Source organism: Sabethes cyaneus, chromosome 2 (genome assembly GCF_943734655.1).
Source record: "Sabethes cyaneus chromosome 2, idSabCyanKW18_F2, whole genome shotgun sequence".
Classification (NCBI taxonomy): domain Eukaryota; kingdom Metazoa; phylum Arthropoda; class Insecta; order Diptera; family Culicidae; genus Sabethes; species Sabethes cyaneus.
Genome location: NC_071354.1, coordinates 213,444,162 through 213,464,446, shown reverse-complemented (window position 1 = coordinate 213,464,446; position 20,285 = coordinate 213,444,162). Strand labels below are relative to the sequence as shown.

Here is a 20,285-nt window from a genome sequence, read left to right as displayed (position 1 = left end):
ATCCAACGACATATCAATTGTTCAGTTTCGTTCAGTAGTTTAGTAGTTATTAGCATTTGAAATCTTTCATTCCAACGTTACACTTCTATTTTCGTTTTCACAAAGTGCTACCCAGTCCCAGTATAGTAAACAAAGACGTAGTCCTACGTCAAAAATCAGTTTTTGACATACCCCCAGATAACCCGGAATATCTCCGGCGTCCGCTGACTATTGCGAATCTTGAAATATTTTAAAAATCAGAGGGGCTGTGTACAAGACACGACCGCATATATAGGTGACGCAGAACTACGTCTCTTGTAATGATAGTGGCATGTATTCATGCTTGTAATCATACGATTCTTCATGTATACATGCTATATGCAACATATATACATGCTACATGCGTTGTATGTAACATTTATCAAAGTAGTAACATTCCATACGTTCAATTTTCAAAAGATTGTGCATTTGAAAACAATTTAACAAAATCAAGAACACAAACTATTACTTTCCTGCTACCTTACTGAAATTAAAGATTGTTTTTATTATCCATGGTTTCCCACGTTGAAGGGATTTTACCAATTCAATCCTATTTTATCAACATCACATCTTTTCACTACACTTCTAATGAAACGGCAAGCATGCGTATTCATACAGAGTCATATTATAACCGAACACAACAGCTGTAGCACATTTTTCCAGCACAGATATCAAATTCGCCTACGTTTAATCGTCTCAAAGTAAAGAATTTGCGATCTATTCGGACAACGAATTTGCGTCATTTTTTCTGGCACACTTCCCTAACACAGACATCAAATTGGACTAGGTTTAATCGCGTTCGTAAGAAATCTGTTGGCACGAGGGAGCTTTGATACTCTCTCTGGCGTACTTCCCAAACAAGGACTTCAAAATGGTCTAGGTTGAACCGCGGTGTTAAGAAATATTGTTGAAATGAGGCGACTTCGTCACTTGTTTTGGCTTACTTCCCAAGCACAGATATCAAGTTGGTATAGGTTTAGATCATCGTTAAGAATCTTCCAACCAATCACGAAGCGAGAATTCTGGTAAAACATAGGTTCATTATTTTCAATTTTTCAATAGTTCAACATCAAGAATCCATACTTTTCTTCATTTGGGTCAATTATTAGAAGCTTTTCCGATCGATTGGTGTAAGAATATTGAAAATCGATCGGAAAACTGCTGAGCTATTAGCGCTCAAAACCTTTCATTTTTCGTGACGCTCGCATTTTTCGATTTTTTGGAATGACACCCTATCTCAAAACTTGCCGTAAGACGTAGTCCTACGTCAAAAAACTAGAAAGATTTCTCCGTCGAATGCAATTCGTCCAACTTTTGTCCAAATTTGTGAAAGTTATGGCCGTTTGAATTTCATCAAAATTTTGCCTGTGCCGATCATTTTGCCTAACCCCTGTATATATTTATTCTTGACAGATACGTAGGGTCCCAAGTAACAATTTCAGGTTGATCAAACGCTTTTATAGCTGATTTTATTCAACCTGTGGCTGATCTATGGTTTAGGTTTAAAAATAAAAACTTTTTTTCAGCTCTTAAACATCTAAATCTGGTGATTTTATCAAGCTTCAGGCTAATTAATAGCTGCTTTCGAAGCTGCAATGAAGCTTAATAGAAACCTTTTTGCGCTTTTAAATACCTAAAATAAAAAAAGAAGAAAATTTATCCAATTTAATTTCACCATGTATATTTTATTCACGACAGATACGTATTTCGCCTACGACTTGCAGGCTTCCTCAGTGTCTTTTAGTTCGAAAACAGACACTGAGGAAGCCTGCAAGTCGTATAGGCGAAATAGGTATCTGTCGTGAATAAAATATACATGGTAGAATTAAATTGGATAAGTTTTCTTCTTTTTTAATTTTAGGTTTCGTATTCTACTAAGACGCTCCAAAAACTTCAGCTTTTAAATAGCCAATTTGCGCAATGCTGTCAATTCTATTTTCAGAACGAGAAATCGCTTAATCAACGCCTTATCAACCTTTATGCAGCCAAAAAAAATCTATTTTTAAATTTACAAAAATGGAACGCGTCATTTTTATTTTATCGTGAACATTGTCGAATGCGATATTTTTAATTTCGAATAGCTTTAATTCGTGTATAAGTAAGCTAGTTATTTAAAAATGCATGTTTTTCCGGGAATTGAACCCGCCATCTTTTGATCCATAAGCACTCACCGTATGATCCGCCCCATTCCATCTGCAGAACAGACAGTGAGAATATCTTTACACCTGAAGCTTAGCCCGCCTAGCGTGTAGCGTGAAGCAGTCGATAATGTCGATAACTGACAATCTTTTGCTGTCAGCCGAATTGCGCAATTCTATGATCTAACAGTACTGGCCCAAAACACACCAGAATGACATTGACTTCTGGGACAGGAGAAAAAAAAAGATCTAACAGTATGTGTGCTGTGAGCCGAAAGAAAACTTGGTAGAAGTTTGTAGAGCCACTTAAACACCCTTAAGCAGGCTTAAAGTAGGTTGAATGCTGTGAGCCTAATGAAAGCTTCCACTCAACACTTTAACACCTTTAAGCAGCCGTAAAATGGTTTGATGTTTATGGCTGTTTAGAAACAGATTGTTTAGCAGAAAAATCCGCTATTAAGCTTGTTTATCAGCTTTTGGGAGAGAACTGGTTTGAAAAACTTAAAGTGGCTTAAACATCGCTTATTTAAACACCATTTGAGTGTTTACTTTATGCAGCTTTGGTCGCCTTAAACCAACCCGTAAGCAGCCATTGCACTTGCAATTCAGCTACCGTTACTTGGGGTACGGGAGAGTAGTAGGAGTTTTCAGCAGGTTTCTAAATTCAGCCTATTTGCCTTTTCTTTCGCCAATAAAAATACTTTGCCAACATACAATTTTATCTACTATTTTTTATTCAAAAAACGTCAAAACGACGTGTTCTTCCACTAGAACTAGACCATAGGCCGACCCAAGTAACTAGTAAGCACTAAACACTAGTCCTTTGACAACATTGTATAAGCATACAGAACTGTGATTAAAAGCCTATTTTTCTTTATACACTGAAGTCGCTTTTTATGCGGTTTTTTTACGCGACTATTTTCACGCGAATTTCGGAATTTACGCGTTTTTTACGCGAATTTCGGAATTTACGTGGTTTTTTACACGAATTTCACAATTTTTTTTACGCGATTTTCGGAATTACGCGGTTTTCGGAATTTACGCGGATGTGCTCAAAACGTCTATTTTTTCGCGTAGTGTTGAAATCCACAAAGTTTTTTTTACGCGAAATTTTGGTTTTTTACGCGAATTTTGGAATTAACGCGGTTTTGATTTACGCGGGACGTATCCCTCGCGTAAAAAGCGACTTGAGTGTATACTTCTTTAGAATTCACATAATGCTAAAAAGGCGAATAAACATTATTAGTGTTTGTTTGAGACTTAATCGAAACGTCAGTTTGTCTACATTATCGACGTATCGAAAAAGTATCGACGGTATATCATTTGCTTGTTATGGAAAATAAAAATATATTCGGTCGGGATTTAAAAAACTAAAAACGCAAGCGATTTTTTTTGCAGCATCTCAAGGGGAGCAGGATAAATAGAACCATTTTTTGAAATGCTGAATAATGTACGCATGGCACTGGACTTTGTTTAGTTTGGCTTGGGCTCTCACCTCATTCACCTTTGGCCACCATACGACTGCAGCATAGGTTATCCAAAAGGCTAGTTGAGGTTTCAATCCCCAGGTTTTGCCAAAAAGTGACCTGCATGCCCAGATAGCCGAAGCTGCTTTCTTAACAGTATAATCTAAGTGGGCAGCCCAGTTCAGTTTTTTATCGAGAATTATTCCGAGGTGTTTGACTTCATTACTAAAGCCCAGTCTGACACCATTCAGTATAGGGGGAGTAATGGTATGTTTCCTTCGCCTAGTGAATGGTATAACGACTGTTTTGGTGGGGTTTACATTAAGTCCCTCTTGTGAGCACCATAACATGGTGGTGTTTAGAGTTCCTTGCAAGCGACTTGACAATACTGCGTCAAACTTACCTCTGACGATAAGTACAACGTCGTCGGCGTAAGCAATGGTCTCATAACCAAGCTGTGATAGCTTGTGAAGGAGTGCGTTGGCCACCAGTGACCAGAGCAGGGGGGAGAGAACTCCTCCCTTTGGACATCCTTTGATCACCGAAATCGTGACCGACGTATCTCCCAATGATACTGTAATTTCTCTACTCGAGAGCATTGCTTGAATCCAGCTCATTGTAGTGTGGTCGATTCTCTTTTGACAGAGAGATGTATTAATTGACGCGAAGGACGTGTTATCGAAAGCACCTTCAATATCAAGAAAAGTACAAAGTGCTGTCTCTAGATGCTGTCATAGATTTACCGTGTTGGTATGCATGTTGACTTACATGTAATGGAGAGTTTTTTAAAAACTCATTGCGGATATAGTTATCCGTGATTTTCTCCATCAGCTTAAGAAGCGTTGAAGTCAGACTTATTGGTCTGAAAGCCTTAGGCATGATTTTGTCTTTTTTGCCAGTCTTAGGTATGAACACCACCCTGACTTTCCGCCAATTCTTCGGGATATATCCCAAAGTGAAACTGGCTCGAAAGAGGTTGATGAGCTCGGACATTATAACAGCGTCCGTTTTTTGTGAGAAAATGGGTAGAATACCATCCGGACCTGGAGATTTCATTGGTTCAAAAGAGCTGTGTGCCCATTTGATCGAAGCCTCCGTAAACAATTGGCGTGCAAGTAGAACCGAGTCATTTGGCACATTGTGTAATGACCCATTCCGCTCCTGCCCGCCTATGTCTTGTCCGGTGGTCACTGTCGAGCCAGGGAAGTGCGTGTTCGTTAGAACTTCTAGAGCTTCCCTGGTGGTAACAGTGAGACTCCCATTCTCTTTTTTTTTAATTGCCCTAGACCATTGCAGTGGTCCTTGGACATCGCTTTCTGCAGACGCGTAGCCTCTGGCAGAGTTTGTATGCTTTCGCAAAATTTAACTCGTGATTTCCTTTTGGTTTTTCGTAGCTCAGCCATACGCTATAATACATGCCGATCGTAATTCAGAATAACAGAGTTATGATTACACCGGGTTTGATTAGAACGTAAAATCAAGTCGATTCTTCTCTCATATTAAGTCCTTTTCAATACACCAATTGCTAAAGCAAGTTACCTATAGAAATAATACGGTTGATGGTTATGATGATCATGTCGATGGTGTCCGTTTAAGTTATGTTAGTGGGTTTTCGGTAGATACGGATACGTATCTGTCGCAAATAAATATAAATAGAAGAATTTAATTTTGAAGTTTTCATTTTTATTTAATTGCAGACGGCAATTCATGTTTTTTAAGGACCTTCTTCAAAGAGTCTATTTGTCTTGCGCGTTATCGAGAAAAAATCAGAGGGGTTGTGTATAAGACACGACCGCATATTCAATGTAGGACTACGCAAAGTTAATGTAAAGGTGCGTTTAGAATGAGCAATTTTGGCTACGTTGGGAATGCGATATGTTGCTAGTTTTTGCTCAATGTTGCTTCTGTCGCCACCTGCACATTTGTGGTACGTCGCCATAGTTACTTGGAAACATCAGCAACTGTTAGAAACAATTGCATGCCACTAGTTGCCAATCTAGACACACGTTACTAAAAACACTTTTGAGAAAATTGATTGTTAATGGAAATCATAATACTCTTCATTGACAGTTATGATGGTTTTGAAAAGAACCATTTTGAAAGTTTAAGATTGACTGAAACGATTGGATTGGCTACTTTGTGCTGTAGAGAAAAAGCATAGTGTTAGCATTACAAAAGCATTACATTACATTACATGTTGCAGAACTTCGCATCGTGTAAATTATAAGCAATCTGGCACATGCTAAACCGTTATTTAGAGCAGCGTGGGGTCGAAATCAGACATCATGATAATGCTGATAATTTAAGTATTCTGTTTGACACTGTGAATTAAAGTAATGTATGGTATAATCATAAATGACATTCTTTTTCTTACATTTGATTTCCGATGACAACACTATCGAGTTTATGTCGCTTGTCCGAATATTTCAACTGGATTGTTTAAAGGGTTCAAGGGAAGAAATCACATTGTCTCTGGTTAAGATAGTGGTGAATTAACACTACAGAGTAACAATTATTTAAAAAATTGTTTTGGCTAACTAGAAACTTACTAGCCGTTAAAATCAGGTACATTGTGTCATCTCCTTACCGGTTGGAAGGAAAAGCTGCTGGCACTAATGTCGATATGGAAATAACTTCATTACTGTCCATCCATGTTTCGCTGAGCGCAAGGATATCTGCCTGTCTGAGAACCGCATCGGTTGAAATATCTGCTGAATGTGCGTGCGTTTAGACTCTGTACATTCAGGCTCAGCAGTACAGCAAAATGGCTTACGTTAGATATAAATTCTAGAAGTTCAGTACCTAAAGTAACCAATTTGTGGTTTTCCAGGCGCCTAAGTTCCGTCCGTAATTCCTGGATGGAATGGTGATGCAGTTCCCTTGGCATGGTAAAACTTAAATATGCCTCTGTTATTCGTCAAGTACAATCCTTCAATCGATGTAACTCTTGACATTCCCACGTACGCCAACTGCTGTTCCTGTCCCTTGCCATACTAGTACGCGATTTCAGAAAATGTGCCGTCTTGACTCTTGTATACAGTAAGAGCATTCGCACCTACTAAAGGAAATTGTATACGTTTGCACTTAATGCTACTACTTAGCTTAATATTTGCAGATCGCTTTTCAATAGGTGTCCAATCGGGCTGAAGAACGTCATGCTTAGAGTACACAGCGGGCCTCGATTTGACCCGCAAGACCTTTCCAATGGAGTCGTTTTCTAATTTGAGCAATGATAATAAAGCACAAGTTGCGAGTATTTCACATAGGGTAGTTGATCCAGTAGTTGTGGTAGTACTAATAGTTGCGCTACTATTCATTATTAATGCATATTTTCGTCACCGTAGCATTTTAGATAAAACAATTACATTCATTATATAAAACAGGTTTTTAGAATTATTGGTAGTTAGACTACACTATTTAAAATTAAAGCATTATTTGCTAAAATGCCAATTTTCCAAAATCTACCGGGCAGTTGGAGCGCACAACTATAGGCGCTCATCTATAGTTTTGCTACGATGTTTTTTCACTTAGCAACCTAGCAATGTATATGGAATAACACAATTAAAGGAACATCAAACTTAATTAAGGAAACATTAGCGCAACTGTTGGTTCAATATAATTGAATCGGAAAATTCATTTTTTCTTTATAAAGCTTCTCGTACAACGAAAGCAATTGTCTTGCCATGTGACAAATACCTTGTATTTGTTAAATTTATATCCCACAAGCATTAATTGAAGTATATACCTCAATAAACAAGCAAAATGAAGTTAGATTGTGCTTAGTGGCGCAACTAATGGATCATTTACCCTATTAATATTTTGAACCTACATTATTTTTTATAATATTCTATCCGGCAAGTTGAAAGCATGAAATGGTATATCCATAAACAAGCCGAAAATGTTTGATGACTGATCCCGTACCCTACATTTTTACATCTTTTCGGCTTCTATAGGACTCACCTGTTACGTTAGGCGATACGCTGGCCTCTACGTGCGCCGGAGCGGTCAGCTCACGCAACACTTCAACGTTGGAGGGACCAGCTATTTCGTGCGATGCACTATCTAACGATGTATTACCCACTTCAGAATACATTGAATCACTACGATTACCTTTTCTTCTCAAATGGTAGAATTTACAGTGCTCTGCCACCGTCAACGCTGGCCTCTTGCTGGTCCAGTTAATAATGTCTGCTCACGGACTGCGCTGCTTTACGTATATATTTTGCTTGAAGCAATTGAGATATTGTAGAATCAGATGCACAAAATCACTCACTTCTCACTTGAATTGATTGTTAGTAATAACAATTTGATATGGTAACTATGGCGACGATTGAACGAATACTGTAGGAAATTTGGAAAAATTGTTCAACTTTACGTGGAAATTCCAGAAGTTACATACAAAATACAATCTTCTAATAAAAACTATACAAAAGGCTGACATTTTGTGATTCGAATGGTATGCAAACCATAAAAATATATTCAGAATTGGCTGAGCTATAAGCGTTCAAAATCTATCACTTTGTCGTGTCGCGGTCATTTTTGCTTCTCCAACGTGCCACTCTATTAAAGTAAGACGTAGTCCTACGTCAAACAATATTTGAAATGAGGTATTAAAATATATTGTGTAGAAGAGTCGGTTACACTGTGCCGTTTATCTTATAGGCACAGAGAATTATAGGTGATGTGGATTGAAAAATAAAATTTATCCTCAAAAGTTTATACATTTGCCACTGGGAGCGCCACTGGTCATTCATATGGACACAGTTTACTTGAACATCCCTGATGGTCGATGAAAAGCTGCGGGCTCCGAATGCACATTAGTGTGTGTGCCGCATTCATTTGCTGATACATTTTCTAGCGGTTTTGACAGTTCCTTTTGTGATTCCATTTCTTATCAACCAACCTCTGTCATCGCTAAATTGGCGAGAAAAGAGAGAATTCCGCGCGAAAGTGTTGGCGGCACATACACCACACTCACCACAGTAGTGCAGCCGCGACAGATGTGTGCGCTTCGGCGAGCTTTTCATTTTCGCATACGCATACGGAATATGCGAACGTGGTGAACGTCCATGTTTGTGCTATCATCGCGGTTTCGTTTTGATTTCAACCAACAGAAACAGACCGACCAGACGGTGGAATTCTTCAGTCTTTAGGTATCTGTCCTGACGGATGAACGTGTTTGTGCATAGTTTTCAATCGTGTTCATAACAAAAAAGAACATTGCATCTGCATGTTTTCCTCCTTTGGGTGTTGTGTGCCGTCGACGTGCACAAGAGCGCAAGAAACTAGCTAGAAAAAGCAGTTCTAACATGGAGAGTGTGATATAACTTCGGTCTGTGTGGTGTCCTATCCGATTGTGTGAAGATTAAAATTGTGGTTGTTGTTAGACAAGATTCTTCCTCGTCATCATCGCGGTTGGAAGTTGTGTTTTTCCTTTGTTTTAATAATATAGTTCACGGTCTTCAATCGGTCTGCCATTGCAGTTAGCCAGGATTGTGCTGGTCTTGTGTACGTGGAGGAGGATATAGCATATAGCAGCACATCCATACGATCTTATTCACTGTTAAGAAAACAATGTCTTACAAGATGCATTGCAGTGACCGAAATAAAGCAAATTTTCTCCCCGAGTGACCTAATTATAATTCTTGCCAGGAAGAAAAATAATCGTGTTTTATCGAAATTTGAGTGTTTTTTGTGTAATTAGTAGCATTACGAATTAGTGATCACTTTAGGTGTTCAGCGAGTATCAAATAATATAGTGTTAACTTTGTATCTACTCTGTCATCATTTGAGATTAAGGCGATATTCTTATTGGAAAAAGGACCTCAGTTTTGCTGTAAGTTCCAGCAGAGGAAAGTATTGGTTTCGTGCAACAAGCAGATTCCGCTGCAGAAACAGAAACAGGTTGGTTTTATTGTGCTATTATCATTTTTGTTCGGTTTTCGTTTCCTCGTGATAAATACAGTTGGTTCACCCTGACGTCATAAGATCCTGAAACTCAATCGTTTTTCGATTTTATTCAAAAAGAAAAAACATTGGTTAGTTTTATTTCCTTGAATAAATTAAATACGGGACACGGGAGAGCCAGAGTCGAACATGTTTCGGCAGCTTTGTGTGCCGGTGTGTGTCTGTCGTAAGTACATACTCGACTCGATCTCGAATCTCGCGAAGTATTTTTACTCTCGTCTTTTAACCACTACAAATGTCGCCGTTAAACTGTCACTGGAAGAACACTATCGGGAGAACAGAAATGCGCACAATGGGACATTGCAGGACAAAGAGTGGTAATGTTCCTCAATAATTCTTGTAATCGTAATTTATTATAATGACTTGGATGTCTAATTGTGCGGAAGATTGTCCACGAAATCAAATGTAAAATCAACAATCATGTCGTTATTAACCTGAAACAGTTGCTGTGAGTGACTTGCAAGGTTGGCTGGGTTACGTTTTCTTATTTTAATTATAAAGATATTTTTCGCGACCAACTTTTCGACGTAGGACTAAGTCTTATGGCAAGGTTTGAGAGTCACTCCAAAAATTAAAAAAATGAAAGACTTCGAGCGCTAACAACTCTGCGGTTTTCCGATCTATTTCCAATAAATTTTGCGCCAGTCGATCGGAAAATCTACGCATCTACACCAATAAAGAAAAATATTGATTTTTGGATATTAGGAAGCACTGTTCAACTGCAAATACTTGCTCGTGATTGGTTGGAAGACCCCATCATAGTTTGAACGTGTTTTCAAAAAAAAAAAAAAAAAAAAAAAAAAGAGTGACAAAATCTCTCCGTCCCAACAGGTCGATTCTTTGATCGAACAGATTCTTTGTGACGAGTGAACCTAGTCCAATTTGATATCTGTGCTTGGAAACTAAGCCAGACCAAACGACGAAGTCTCCTCGTTTCAACAAGATTTCTTACGACCGCGATTAAACCTAGATCTATTTGATGCCCTTGCTTGCGAAGTACGCCAGAAATAGTGATAAAGTTTCCTCGTACCAACAAAATTTCTTACGACCTCGTTTAAATCTAGACCAATTTGATGTCTGTGTTAGGGAAGTGTACCAGAAAAAATGAAAAAGTTCCTTGTCTCTGTCCCTTCAACTGTCGCCAAATGCACATAGAACGTATACAACGTTCATTCGTATTATTACGTACAAGGATGGTTCGTTCACTTGGACTTCATTTTGATTCATTATGTCCCATATATAACTGTCAGCTTTTGCTCGGCTGAGAAGAGCATCAAAGTGAGTTAAAGTGATGGCATACATGCTACTATCACTATAAAGAAACTTATGTAGTCCTACGTCACATATGCAATCGTGTCTTTTACCCAACCCCTCTGAATCTGTTGCTTACTGTTTTACGCAGGTTAATGTTTGAAATAGATTTATGCACATTTACTAACATGTGATCAAACAAATGGAACGGCCCATCCCACCACGCTCTGGAAATAGAATAAATCTGGCTTTAGTTTTCATAAGGTTGCGTAATCAACCCTTTTGCATGGAATATGCGACCTTTTGAAAATTAAAGCCAGAAACCATTTTGATTTTTGCAATCAGTCTTTGCGACTGTTGAATTTTTAAATTTAGATGTGCGTCAGTTAAATTGAAATTTCGCATAAAAAGGTGAATTTGATTTGAAAAGGAGAAATAAATTTATTAAAAAATAATTCCGTTTCCGTTTGCAGCACGAGGTGGGGCAGTTACAGCCAAGTCTGTCCAAGGCTGAGAGAAGGTGGTTGTGATAATGATAAAAGAGTCCGTGCGGACAACGCCAGCGCCATAATGCGTTGATGATGATGAATTAATGAGTAGGAAGAAGAGATGACAGAACTTGACTCTATGCAGACCCGCTACAATTGTATAAGCAATAACAATGAATGTACTTATCTTGATCTTCTCCTTTCTTTTGTTTATCCGCTTCTCTGCCTGTGTCAGTCTTGTAATACCTGTATACTCGTAATAACTTAGGACCTACGTTGACTTCACGTCGTCCGCTCCAACGTCTTCAACCTGTAGCTAATCCGTTTTTGCCCCCCAGCCCCTACGACAATGTTAGGCTCGCCGTGAGGAGCAACGACCGAAATCAGACAACGAAAAAGAGAAGAAAAAGAAAAGGGGGAAAATTTTAGTCAACATGTTGATTGCAATTTTCGGGTTAGTAATATCACGAGAATTCTATGTCTGTCCATCACCTATGCTACTACCGACTAACTACTGGCTAGGATGGACGCTACTCATCTCTCCAACTACCCATGTCATCACGGTCGGCAACCCAGCGCTGTTCAACCACCTTTGCTCATTAAAAGCACAGCCGCTTCTTTATCTACCATCTTTGCAGTATTGTAGCTTTTGGCGTTAATTTTCGAATATTTTGTGCGTAATATTATTCAAGAGCAATATTATCGCTCAGTACTATCGAAAAACTACTTGAACTTCCGAAAAATAGAGCAGATGCGATATAATTCCCGGTGGCAGTAATTGCCTATTTGTAGAGGTAGTCAACCGATTTGTCGGTATGGTCTTCAGACCGTGGTCAAATTGAAGCAATTCTGTAACTGAAAGGATGAGGTGGATCATGTAGAACTTCACTTGAAGATATGTATATATGCCGTGTTAAGTTTTAAGTGCAAACTGTCACTGAAGCAAGACTTAATAAGATGTTAACGAAGTTGATAATTCTGTGAGGATGGTAGAAAGCTTTTCGAGAGATCCACTGAGTCCGACCGCGACGAAAGCAGCAAGAATGGAGAGGAGCAGGTCGCCGGTGAGATGCCACCGTCCGACTTGATGGACTCTCCGACAGTAGCTCATCAGCATTAGGAGGATCTTTGGGAGACAAACAGCGTCATTCGTGATAATTTTATATTGTTAGTTGAATACCGTTAACGCGGTTAGTCACAAGACATGCAAATCGTTCTAATAAAGGAGGGAAATTAGAAAATAACAATAATAATTATAATTAATTACATCCAAAACAATACAATAGAGGTGACAGTAACAACAATAATAGCAATATTGAAGATGATTATAATTGTAACACCAGTAGCAAAAACAATAATAATGAATAATAATAATAACACAGAAAACTGACATAGGAAACACAGCTACTGACTATAACTTCCAGTCCATTAATAATTGTAGTTTGGCAGCATAGGTATAAGATGAAATTCCGACTCCTCATAGAACACTCAAACATATATTCATTCATACCTATACACCCATGCACACTCATACATGCGTATATATACACATGTATACATGTACGTGTTTATATTTTTCAGTGCTGTGCTGTCCATAATCGCATAACAGCCACAAATTCTATGGTAATCCCATAGAAAATGTCTCGATTAAGCAAATAAAGACATCACATCATTTTTGAACACTCGTTCGTTCTAACTAGCGATAAATTTTAATTTTCAAGAGTAAGTCAAAATCTGATGAATAGTGGGTAGGATTTGGTTTCAGTTTTCTAGAGAAATTTCTGTGCATACCAGCATTTCATCTAGGGCACTGGGTAAGCCCTCCCGGTGTTTCGGCCTAAACGGACTTGATTTAAAATCAGATCCGTTCAATTCCGCTCCATTCCGCATTACGAGACACATGCTACACGTAAAGGTAAATTATGCAATACTACATACTACACATATATCCAACTTAAACTATATTACATTCCACATGTGGAACTGAGATTTAGGTCGGTTAGCCGAAGTGCGCGTCAAACCACCTACCCCTGGGAGAGTAAATTTATTAAAAAATAATTGCAAAGTCAAGCTCAAGAAATTTAATTTTCGCTGGATAAAAAACGCCTTGTTCTAGGACAGGCGAACCTTGTCACTGTTTTCAGAAATGGAAACGAATGAAATCGCAGGTGTCTATAGGATAACCAACCCTTTTTTACCCCATCAGCAGCTGCACATAATTTGGACACTTTCATTTGATTTTGCTGTAAGTTTCTAAATAATGCAAATTACGGTCCAAATTATCGAGACGTGAAGGCAAAAATATGCTTTGGTTGACTTATCAAATATGATGCTTGCCGTTTCATTTCTTAGTAGTGAATTTTTAAAAATATTCGAGTTCACTGTATCGTTCAATTTGTAAAGTTATTTTTGATCGAGAATCTGACTAATCGAATTGGTTGTGAATGACCGAGTTATTAGCGCCCAAAGTCTGACAACTTTTTCCGATGATCGTTTGTAGATTTGTTGGAATGACTCCCTTCCTTTCAGTAAGACGCGGTCCTACGACAAAATAATGGAACAACAAAAACAAACTGACAACGTTCCTGATCCTGATATTCATATTGCGTTCCCATGTTGTAACATGCAATATTGAAATTAAAGATTTTTTTTACGATTGAATTCCAATCGTAATTTTTTTGAATTCCATTATTAATTTTATTCACTACAGACGTATCTCACTTACGACTTGCAGGCTTAATTAGTGTCTGTTTTCGAACATAACTTTTGCTCAGTTTGTTTACATCTGGTTGATTGGCCATTTTCAATAGTTTATCGTGGATTTTTGCACGATTGCAACCAATGTTTGTTTTAAAAAACCCGCCAATAGCTGTCCAGCCGATATAAGTAACATTTTGACACTCTGCGGTATGATGTAGTCCTACGGCAACAGAAATTTTACCTTTCAAACATTCATTCTATAACTACAACACTAGGCACAAGCTTTTTTTCATGCGCATACTAAGGGCATAATTTGTTCGTTATTTGAACATGTACAGGGTGCTCCACCTTTTATGTCGGTATGAAAACATTGAATAACTAAGAAAAAACAACCGATTTCTATTAGTAAAATGCATTACTAATAGAAATCGGTTGTTTTTTCTTAAAGTTATTCAATGTTTTCATACCGACATAAAAGGTGGAGCACCCTGTACATGTTCAAATAACGAACAAATTATGCCCTTAGTATGCGCATGAAAAAAAGCTTGTACCTAGTGTTGTAGTTATACAATGTTCAAAAGGAAAAATTTCTATTGCCGTAGGACTACATCATTTATATATATTTAGTTTGTTTCCTTAAAATTTTCTTGGTTTAGTTTTTGAAAACAATATCAATTAAGTGACCACCTTTATTAGAAATTACAAATTGACTCCTTTTTTCCGCGTTTTCCATTACCTTTTTGAGCATCTCGGGTGTTATAGCGTCGATTTCCGTACGAATATTTGCCTTGAGCTCGTCAATAGGTTGTGGCTGGTTGGCGTGAACCTTGATTTTCAGATAACCCCACAAAAAGAAGTCCTGGGGGGTTAGATCAGGTGATCTGGGTTGCCAGTCAATATCGCCTCTTTTTGACACCAGACGTCCCGGAAATTTTCGTTGCAGAAATTGAATTGTTGAATACGCAATGTGGCATGGTGCACCGTCCTGTTGAAACAGTAACCTTCTAGACCTTTTTCGCGCATTCGTAGGCAGACATAATGAGCCAACATCCACCTATATCGATTTCCATCGACAGTTTCACGAAACTGTTGGGTCCTGAGCGACACTCTTCCTCACTGCTTCAACCAGTTCATTGGAACGTCTTTATCTTTGATGAATGGCGTGTTGACGATCTCCTACTGTCCCGTGCTCAAAAAAATTCGACACGAATTGTTCGAATAGAATTGTCGGATGGTGCCTTTTTACCGCAATATTTTTTCCGATATGCACGTTGAGTTAACACAATGGAACGACTATTTTCGATGTAAAGTGTTACTATTTCAGCGCGTTTTTTTGGTGTGCAGCGATACATAATTGTACTGAAATGGTGTTTCCAAAACATATCTAATGAAAGAAATCGGTTGGTGAATGTGAAAGTTATACAGCGTTTACATACCGACATAAAAGGTGGAGCGCCCTGTATATAAACATTTGTATTACAAGGATATTTTTGTAACTGAAATTTTTTATGTTGCCATAAACAAATGCTTTTGTTGCCAAAATTGAGCCTAAAACGAATTCCCACTGTAATAGCAAAATTTTGGCCACAATGCTGGCAGCTATTCCCAAATTTTTTTCCGAATTGCACAGCACCGGAGCTTGCTCTTGCTCCCTAAACCAACACATCCACACACAACGACCACACAACCATAGCAACCGATAGCGTGATATCATGCTATCGCGAAGTCAAATACACTTTATCGCACACAGAGCCAGCAGGAGCAGACACACAGCACAGCCGAGGCCCGATTGAACTTGAACCAAAGCAGGCAGAGTGTTTATCCGTTCCTTCTTCCTTACTGCCCCATTTCTCTTACCGTTCTGGCTTCACTTGCTGCGTGCTGTGGTGGCTACAGTGTGCGAAGTGCGACAGCGAGCATAATATACAACAAAGTGCAGGCAGAACGCGGAAGATCGCAAAGAAGCTGTGTTCCAGAGACCCAAAAGCTCTCTTCTTTTTGCCACTGTAGTTTCACTATTATTTCGTTATTAGTTGCCCTACAGTCACAGTGTTGCAGTGCATATTGAGTAATCTGTTCTTTGAGCTGAAAATAGTGTTATTAATATATTTTACTTATTTGAATCATCGAGTTGGTAAGTAACAAGAGACCGGTGCTTGGTGACTTGCAGAAGTTGTCCAGTAGAATCGAGCTGCAATGCGACGGAAAGTCTGTTAGCGATAAGGAAGTTTACTTAAGATGGGGATGAGCTCAAAAGAAACTTCGCGTCTGTCTAGTAAAAACTAAGTTACAATACGAAAAGTGATTTTCAGCAGAATCCGAGGTTCCATTACGTCGGGAAGCATATGCATAATTTTTGAATTAGAACTCATAACTGCAACAGAAATTTTTTTTATTTGTGTTGTCACAGACGGCTAAGACCATCTTGGTCCATCTTGCCCAGAAAATTTTATTCCGTTGCTTGAAAGCAATCTACGTCGATATGACAATATCCTACTGCATTTTTTGTTCAATCACAGCAGGCGCCTAAACATCTGGCTGTGTCGATAAAGCAGGATTTGAAACGTTTCATAAACAAAAAAGGAGATTAAACGACAGGCCAACCCTGTTCACTTTCGAAGTAAAGCTTTTAAAGCAGCGGAAAAGCGGAAAATGAAATAACGGGAATCGTGAAAATACTTCTTCCAGAAAATACCAAGTTTTAGGCGTTTTATTATAGACCTACCTTCCGAAAATTCTTTTGTGAAGATACTGTTTAACGATGATGATGATAGCTCTAGAAAGTACCTACTAATATACTAACAAACGCACTTAAAAACGCTTCTTGCTTCACAAATCCAGATATACTGGCTTGTGACAGCTTTTTGCGACATGTGTTTACTGCGATTAAAACTATTTTACTTTCAGAAAAAGACTTCGCGTTTGTACCGCCTCCCGTTTCCTGCCTAAAGCCCACTAGAAACGAAAGTATTTAATAATACCGAATATAAGAATCGAAGACATCTTTTCCAGGATTGGAAAAATGGATTCTAGCCGTAAAAATAATTTAAACCGACAGGTTACTGATCATGTTCCTAACAAAAGTAAACTGGATCGAGCAGGAAGAGGTCCCATTGAATCAGCAGATGCTCAGCGGGCTGAAGTTCCAGAAGTAATCGTTGAAGATGAGATGCCAACAGGGCAAGATGATCGTCCAGTATTAGACGATGATCAAAATGCTGGAGAGCAGAAAGCTCAACGCAAAGGTTACACTTTAGAAGAGATATTGGCACGCTGTCCAAAGAGTCGTAAAGACATAGCTTTTGAGACAATATGTAACGCTGTAGTAGAAGCTGGAAAAAAAAAATTCGAGATAGTATCACCAAATCAGTCACCAAACCAAGAGGTAAGCCAAGAAGTTATCGATGCAATGGCAGAATTAGGTTATGACTGGAAACCTCCAGTTGACGATTATGTTCCACCGAAATGGAGGGATCCGATAAAACCCGCATGGGATTTGGGGTGCTATGGCAACCCACCCATAAGCAATAGCAACACCAGACCAGGATGTGGTCATGGTGGCGCTCGAAATAAACCTCTTGACCTTAATTATGACGCCTGTCGCTGCGATGACGTCTTTCCTCATGATGATCCGGAAACTGCTCATCACTATTACCGTATTTTTATGGAAAATACAGCTCCATCAGCTCCGCCACAACCGGGACCAAGCGGAAATAATAAACCATTTGCACAGGGTATGTGTGGCATGTACGTCATTGGCAGATTACTTATCGGTAAACTTATCCACTTATCTGTTTCAGGGTCTAAACATCGTCCACACAGTGCACATCAGGGAGACGGGAGTTCCGGTCGCTCTGTTTCAACAGCGGGCTTAGGAGTATCATCGTCCAATCGAGGAAGTCGCAAAGATGGACCATCCACGTCTAACAATCCAGCGACTTGAAAGGCTGTTACACGCTTATGCAGGATTGAATGAACATATTGATGCCTTTATTACGACTTATATACATTAAATAACCTTATATCCATTAAATAGCTCTGTAACCGCTTGTTACATTAAATAACTATATATCCAGTTTCCTGTTACATAAAATAACTACATGAATGATCATAAAATGCGTTTTATTGTCGTTCATCGTCCAGAACAGTCAAAGCAAAGCCTTGGGTTTGAACGTCTTTAAAACTCTACCGACAGATTTCGTAGTCGATTGTTGGTGGTCGAAGCTCACTAGTTAAGGTGAAACAGTCTTACTTGATAAATAATTTGTGTTTTCGCACGAATAGTTGCGCAGAATAAGGTTAGATAACCACTCCGAGAGTAGTAGGTGTCAAGGTGAATACAGCAAAAACTGAGTCTACGGTACTGAACATTGACAGACCCACCAACTTCACAGTAGCGGGTAACCAGACAACGCCCGATCCGTCACGAGTGCCTTTTTTATATATACACTTGCTGACCCGGCTATCTTCGTAATGTTACAAATTAAACTGTGCTGTGTAAAATCTCGGATGACCTTTGTCACAATGTCGAGTTTTGCAAGTTTCTGAGGAGCTCAACCTTACATGAGGCAGTTACGTAACTATGAAACCATGGGTAGTTTAATATACAAATTTTAAATTTTTTCTCACAGTAAAGTATAAAACAGCTCCTTCCATTGCTACGCCAGATGAAATAAAGCTGATAGTATTGATATATTCGCCGTGATTGTATAACATTCCGCCGAAAACCATTTCGCGGAAAACCAATTCTCGGGTGACCATAACGCGGAATGCTCGCTGTCGCTCGTTCGGACCCAACTGAATAAAAGTAATAGAGGCCAGTAGACCTAGGAAAACAAATAAACCTAGACAAAGGTGATTCCTGGGGGGCTGGCCCCCGCTGTGGCCGGCGCTTTCGACAGCGGGTCGCCGGCAACACTCGCGGCATGCGGTCGTCTTGCCCTGGATCATCTAGTGTTGCTATAGATAGTTTTTGATGGTCTTGCTATTCACTAATGTTATATGAGAGTCTAAAATTTCTCAAGTTCGAATAGTTTTTGAGTTACGCATAAATTTCTGTTTTATTTGTATGAGAGTCCTTATCCCCCTACCAGAGGGGGAGGGGTCTCAAACCATCATAAAATAAATTCATGCCTCCAAAATCCCTACATGCCAAATTTCCATTTGTTTTGTTTGTTCTCGAGTTATGCAGAAACTTGTGTTTCATTTGTATGGAGCTCCCCCTCTTTCGGGGAGGGGTCTCTAACCCCTCCCCGAAGGATAAGAACCTTTCTCGGCCCCAAAAACCCCTGCATACAAAATTTCACGCCGATCGGTTCAGTAGTTTTCGATTCTATAAGGAACATACAGACAGACAGAAATCCATTTTTATATTTAAGAAGATATATTAATTAGAATTGACATTTTCGTCTTATTCTCTCACACATTTTACCTCTTCCATTCCGTTTTTTTCTCTTTTGCAGTCCTGTTTTTACACTTTTTGTTCCGTTTTTTCCCCTTTTGCTGAAGCTTTTTCTTAGTTTTTCTTCTACTTTCCTTTCATTTTTCCTCTTTTTGCCTTACTTTCCTTTTTTCTGCCTCGTGTTTCCTGCTTTATTGTTCCGTTTTTCTTGATTCCTGTTTCATTTTTCTTATTTTCAGTCCAGTTTTTTGATATTTCTAGCATAGCTAAGTTGAACTAAGCTGTTTTTCATTTGTTTTTTCTTTTCCCTCTTCTCTTCTTTCCTTTTTTCATGTCCAGTGGTCGCCTTCCATTTTTTATTCTCTTTTCCTTCTCGTTTTTTATCTTCGTCTGTTTCGTTTTTCCTTTCTGCAACGTCTTGTTTTTCTATTTTTTCTTTTAAGTTTACTCTGTGTTTGGTCCTCTTTTTTCTTCCTTTTTCCTTTTTCGTTTTTCTTTTTTCATCTCCAGTTTTCCGCCTTTTTGTTTGTCGTTTTACCTTTTTTTGTTCCGTTTTTCCTGTTTTTTATACTTTTTCTATATTAACTAGGGTAAACGCACCATTAGTGGTGGTAGTACCAGTAGTGGTGAAAACTCGAATTATTCCATTATTTTTGCAGATTTTGGTACAAGTTTGATATTTATCAAATAATACTGTTACTGGTGGTTCGATACTTATCAAACTTGTACCAAAATCTGCAAAAATAAAGGAATAATTCAAGTTTCCACCACTACTGGCAGCCACGTAGCCAGAGGTGGGGGCCAGGAGCCCTATCTTGGCTCCTAATACATTATATGCATATCTTACTGCTTATAA

At 38.7% G+C, this 20,285-nt stretch overlaps 1 protein-coding gene across 12 annotated transcripts in view; it reads left to right on the top strand.

Moving 5' to 3' along the window:
• Window positions 1-8,697: 8,697 nt before the first annotated feature.
• Window positions 8,698-20,285, top strand: part of LOC128737498 (uncharacterized) — a 37,652-nt gene continuing 26,064 nt past the window's right edge. For 2 of the 12 annotated variants that reach the window (XR_008412035.1, XR_008412036.1), the window contains exon 1: window positions 8,813-9,526. Coding sequence is in view for 10 of the 12 variants with exons in the window: in XM_053832148.1 (XP_053688123.1) it covers window positions 17,051-17,762; window positions 17,829-17,971 (855 nt within the window). In the remaining 2 variants the exon portion in view is untranslated. Of the gene's footprint in view, window positions 8,776-8,812; window positions 9,527-16,935; window positions 17,763-17,828; window positions 18,106-20,285 lie in introns of those variants that run through there. The other 10 variants (XM_053832148.1, XM_053832149.1, XM_053832142.1 and 7 more) reach the window with 10 other exon arrangements.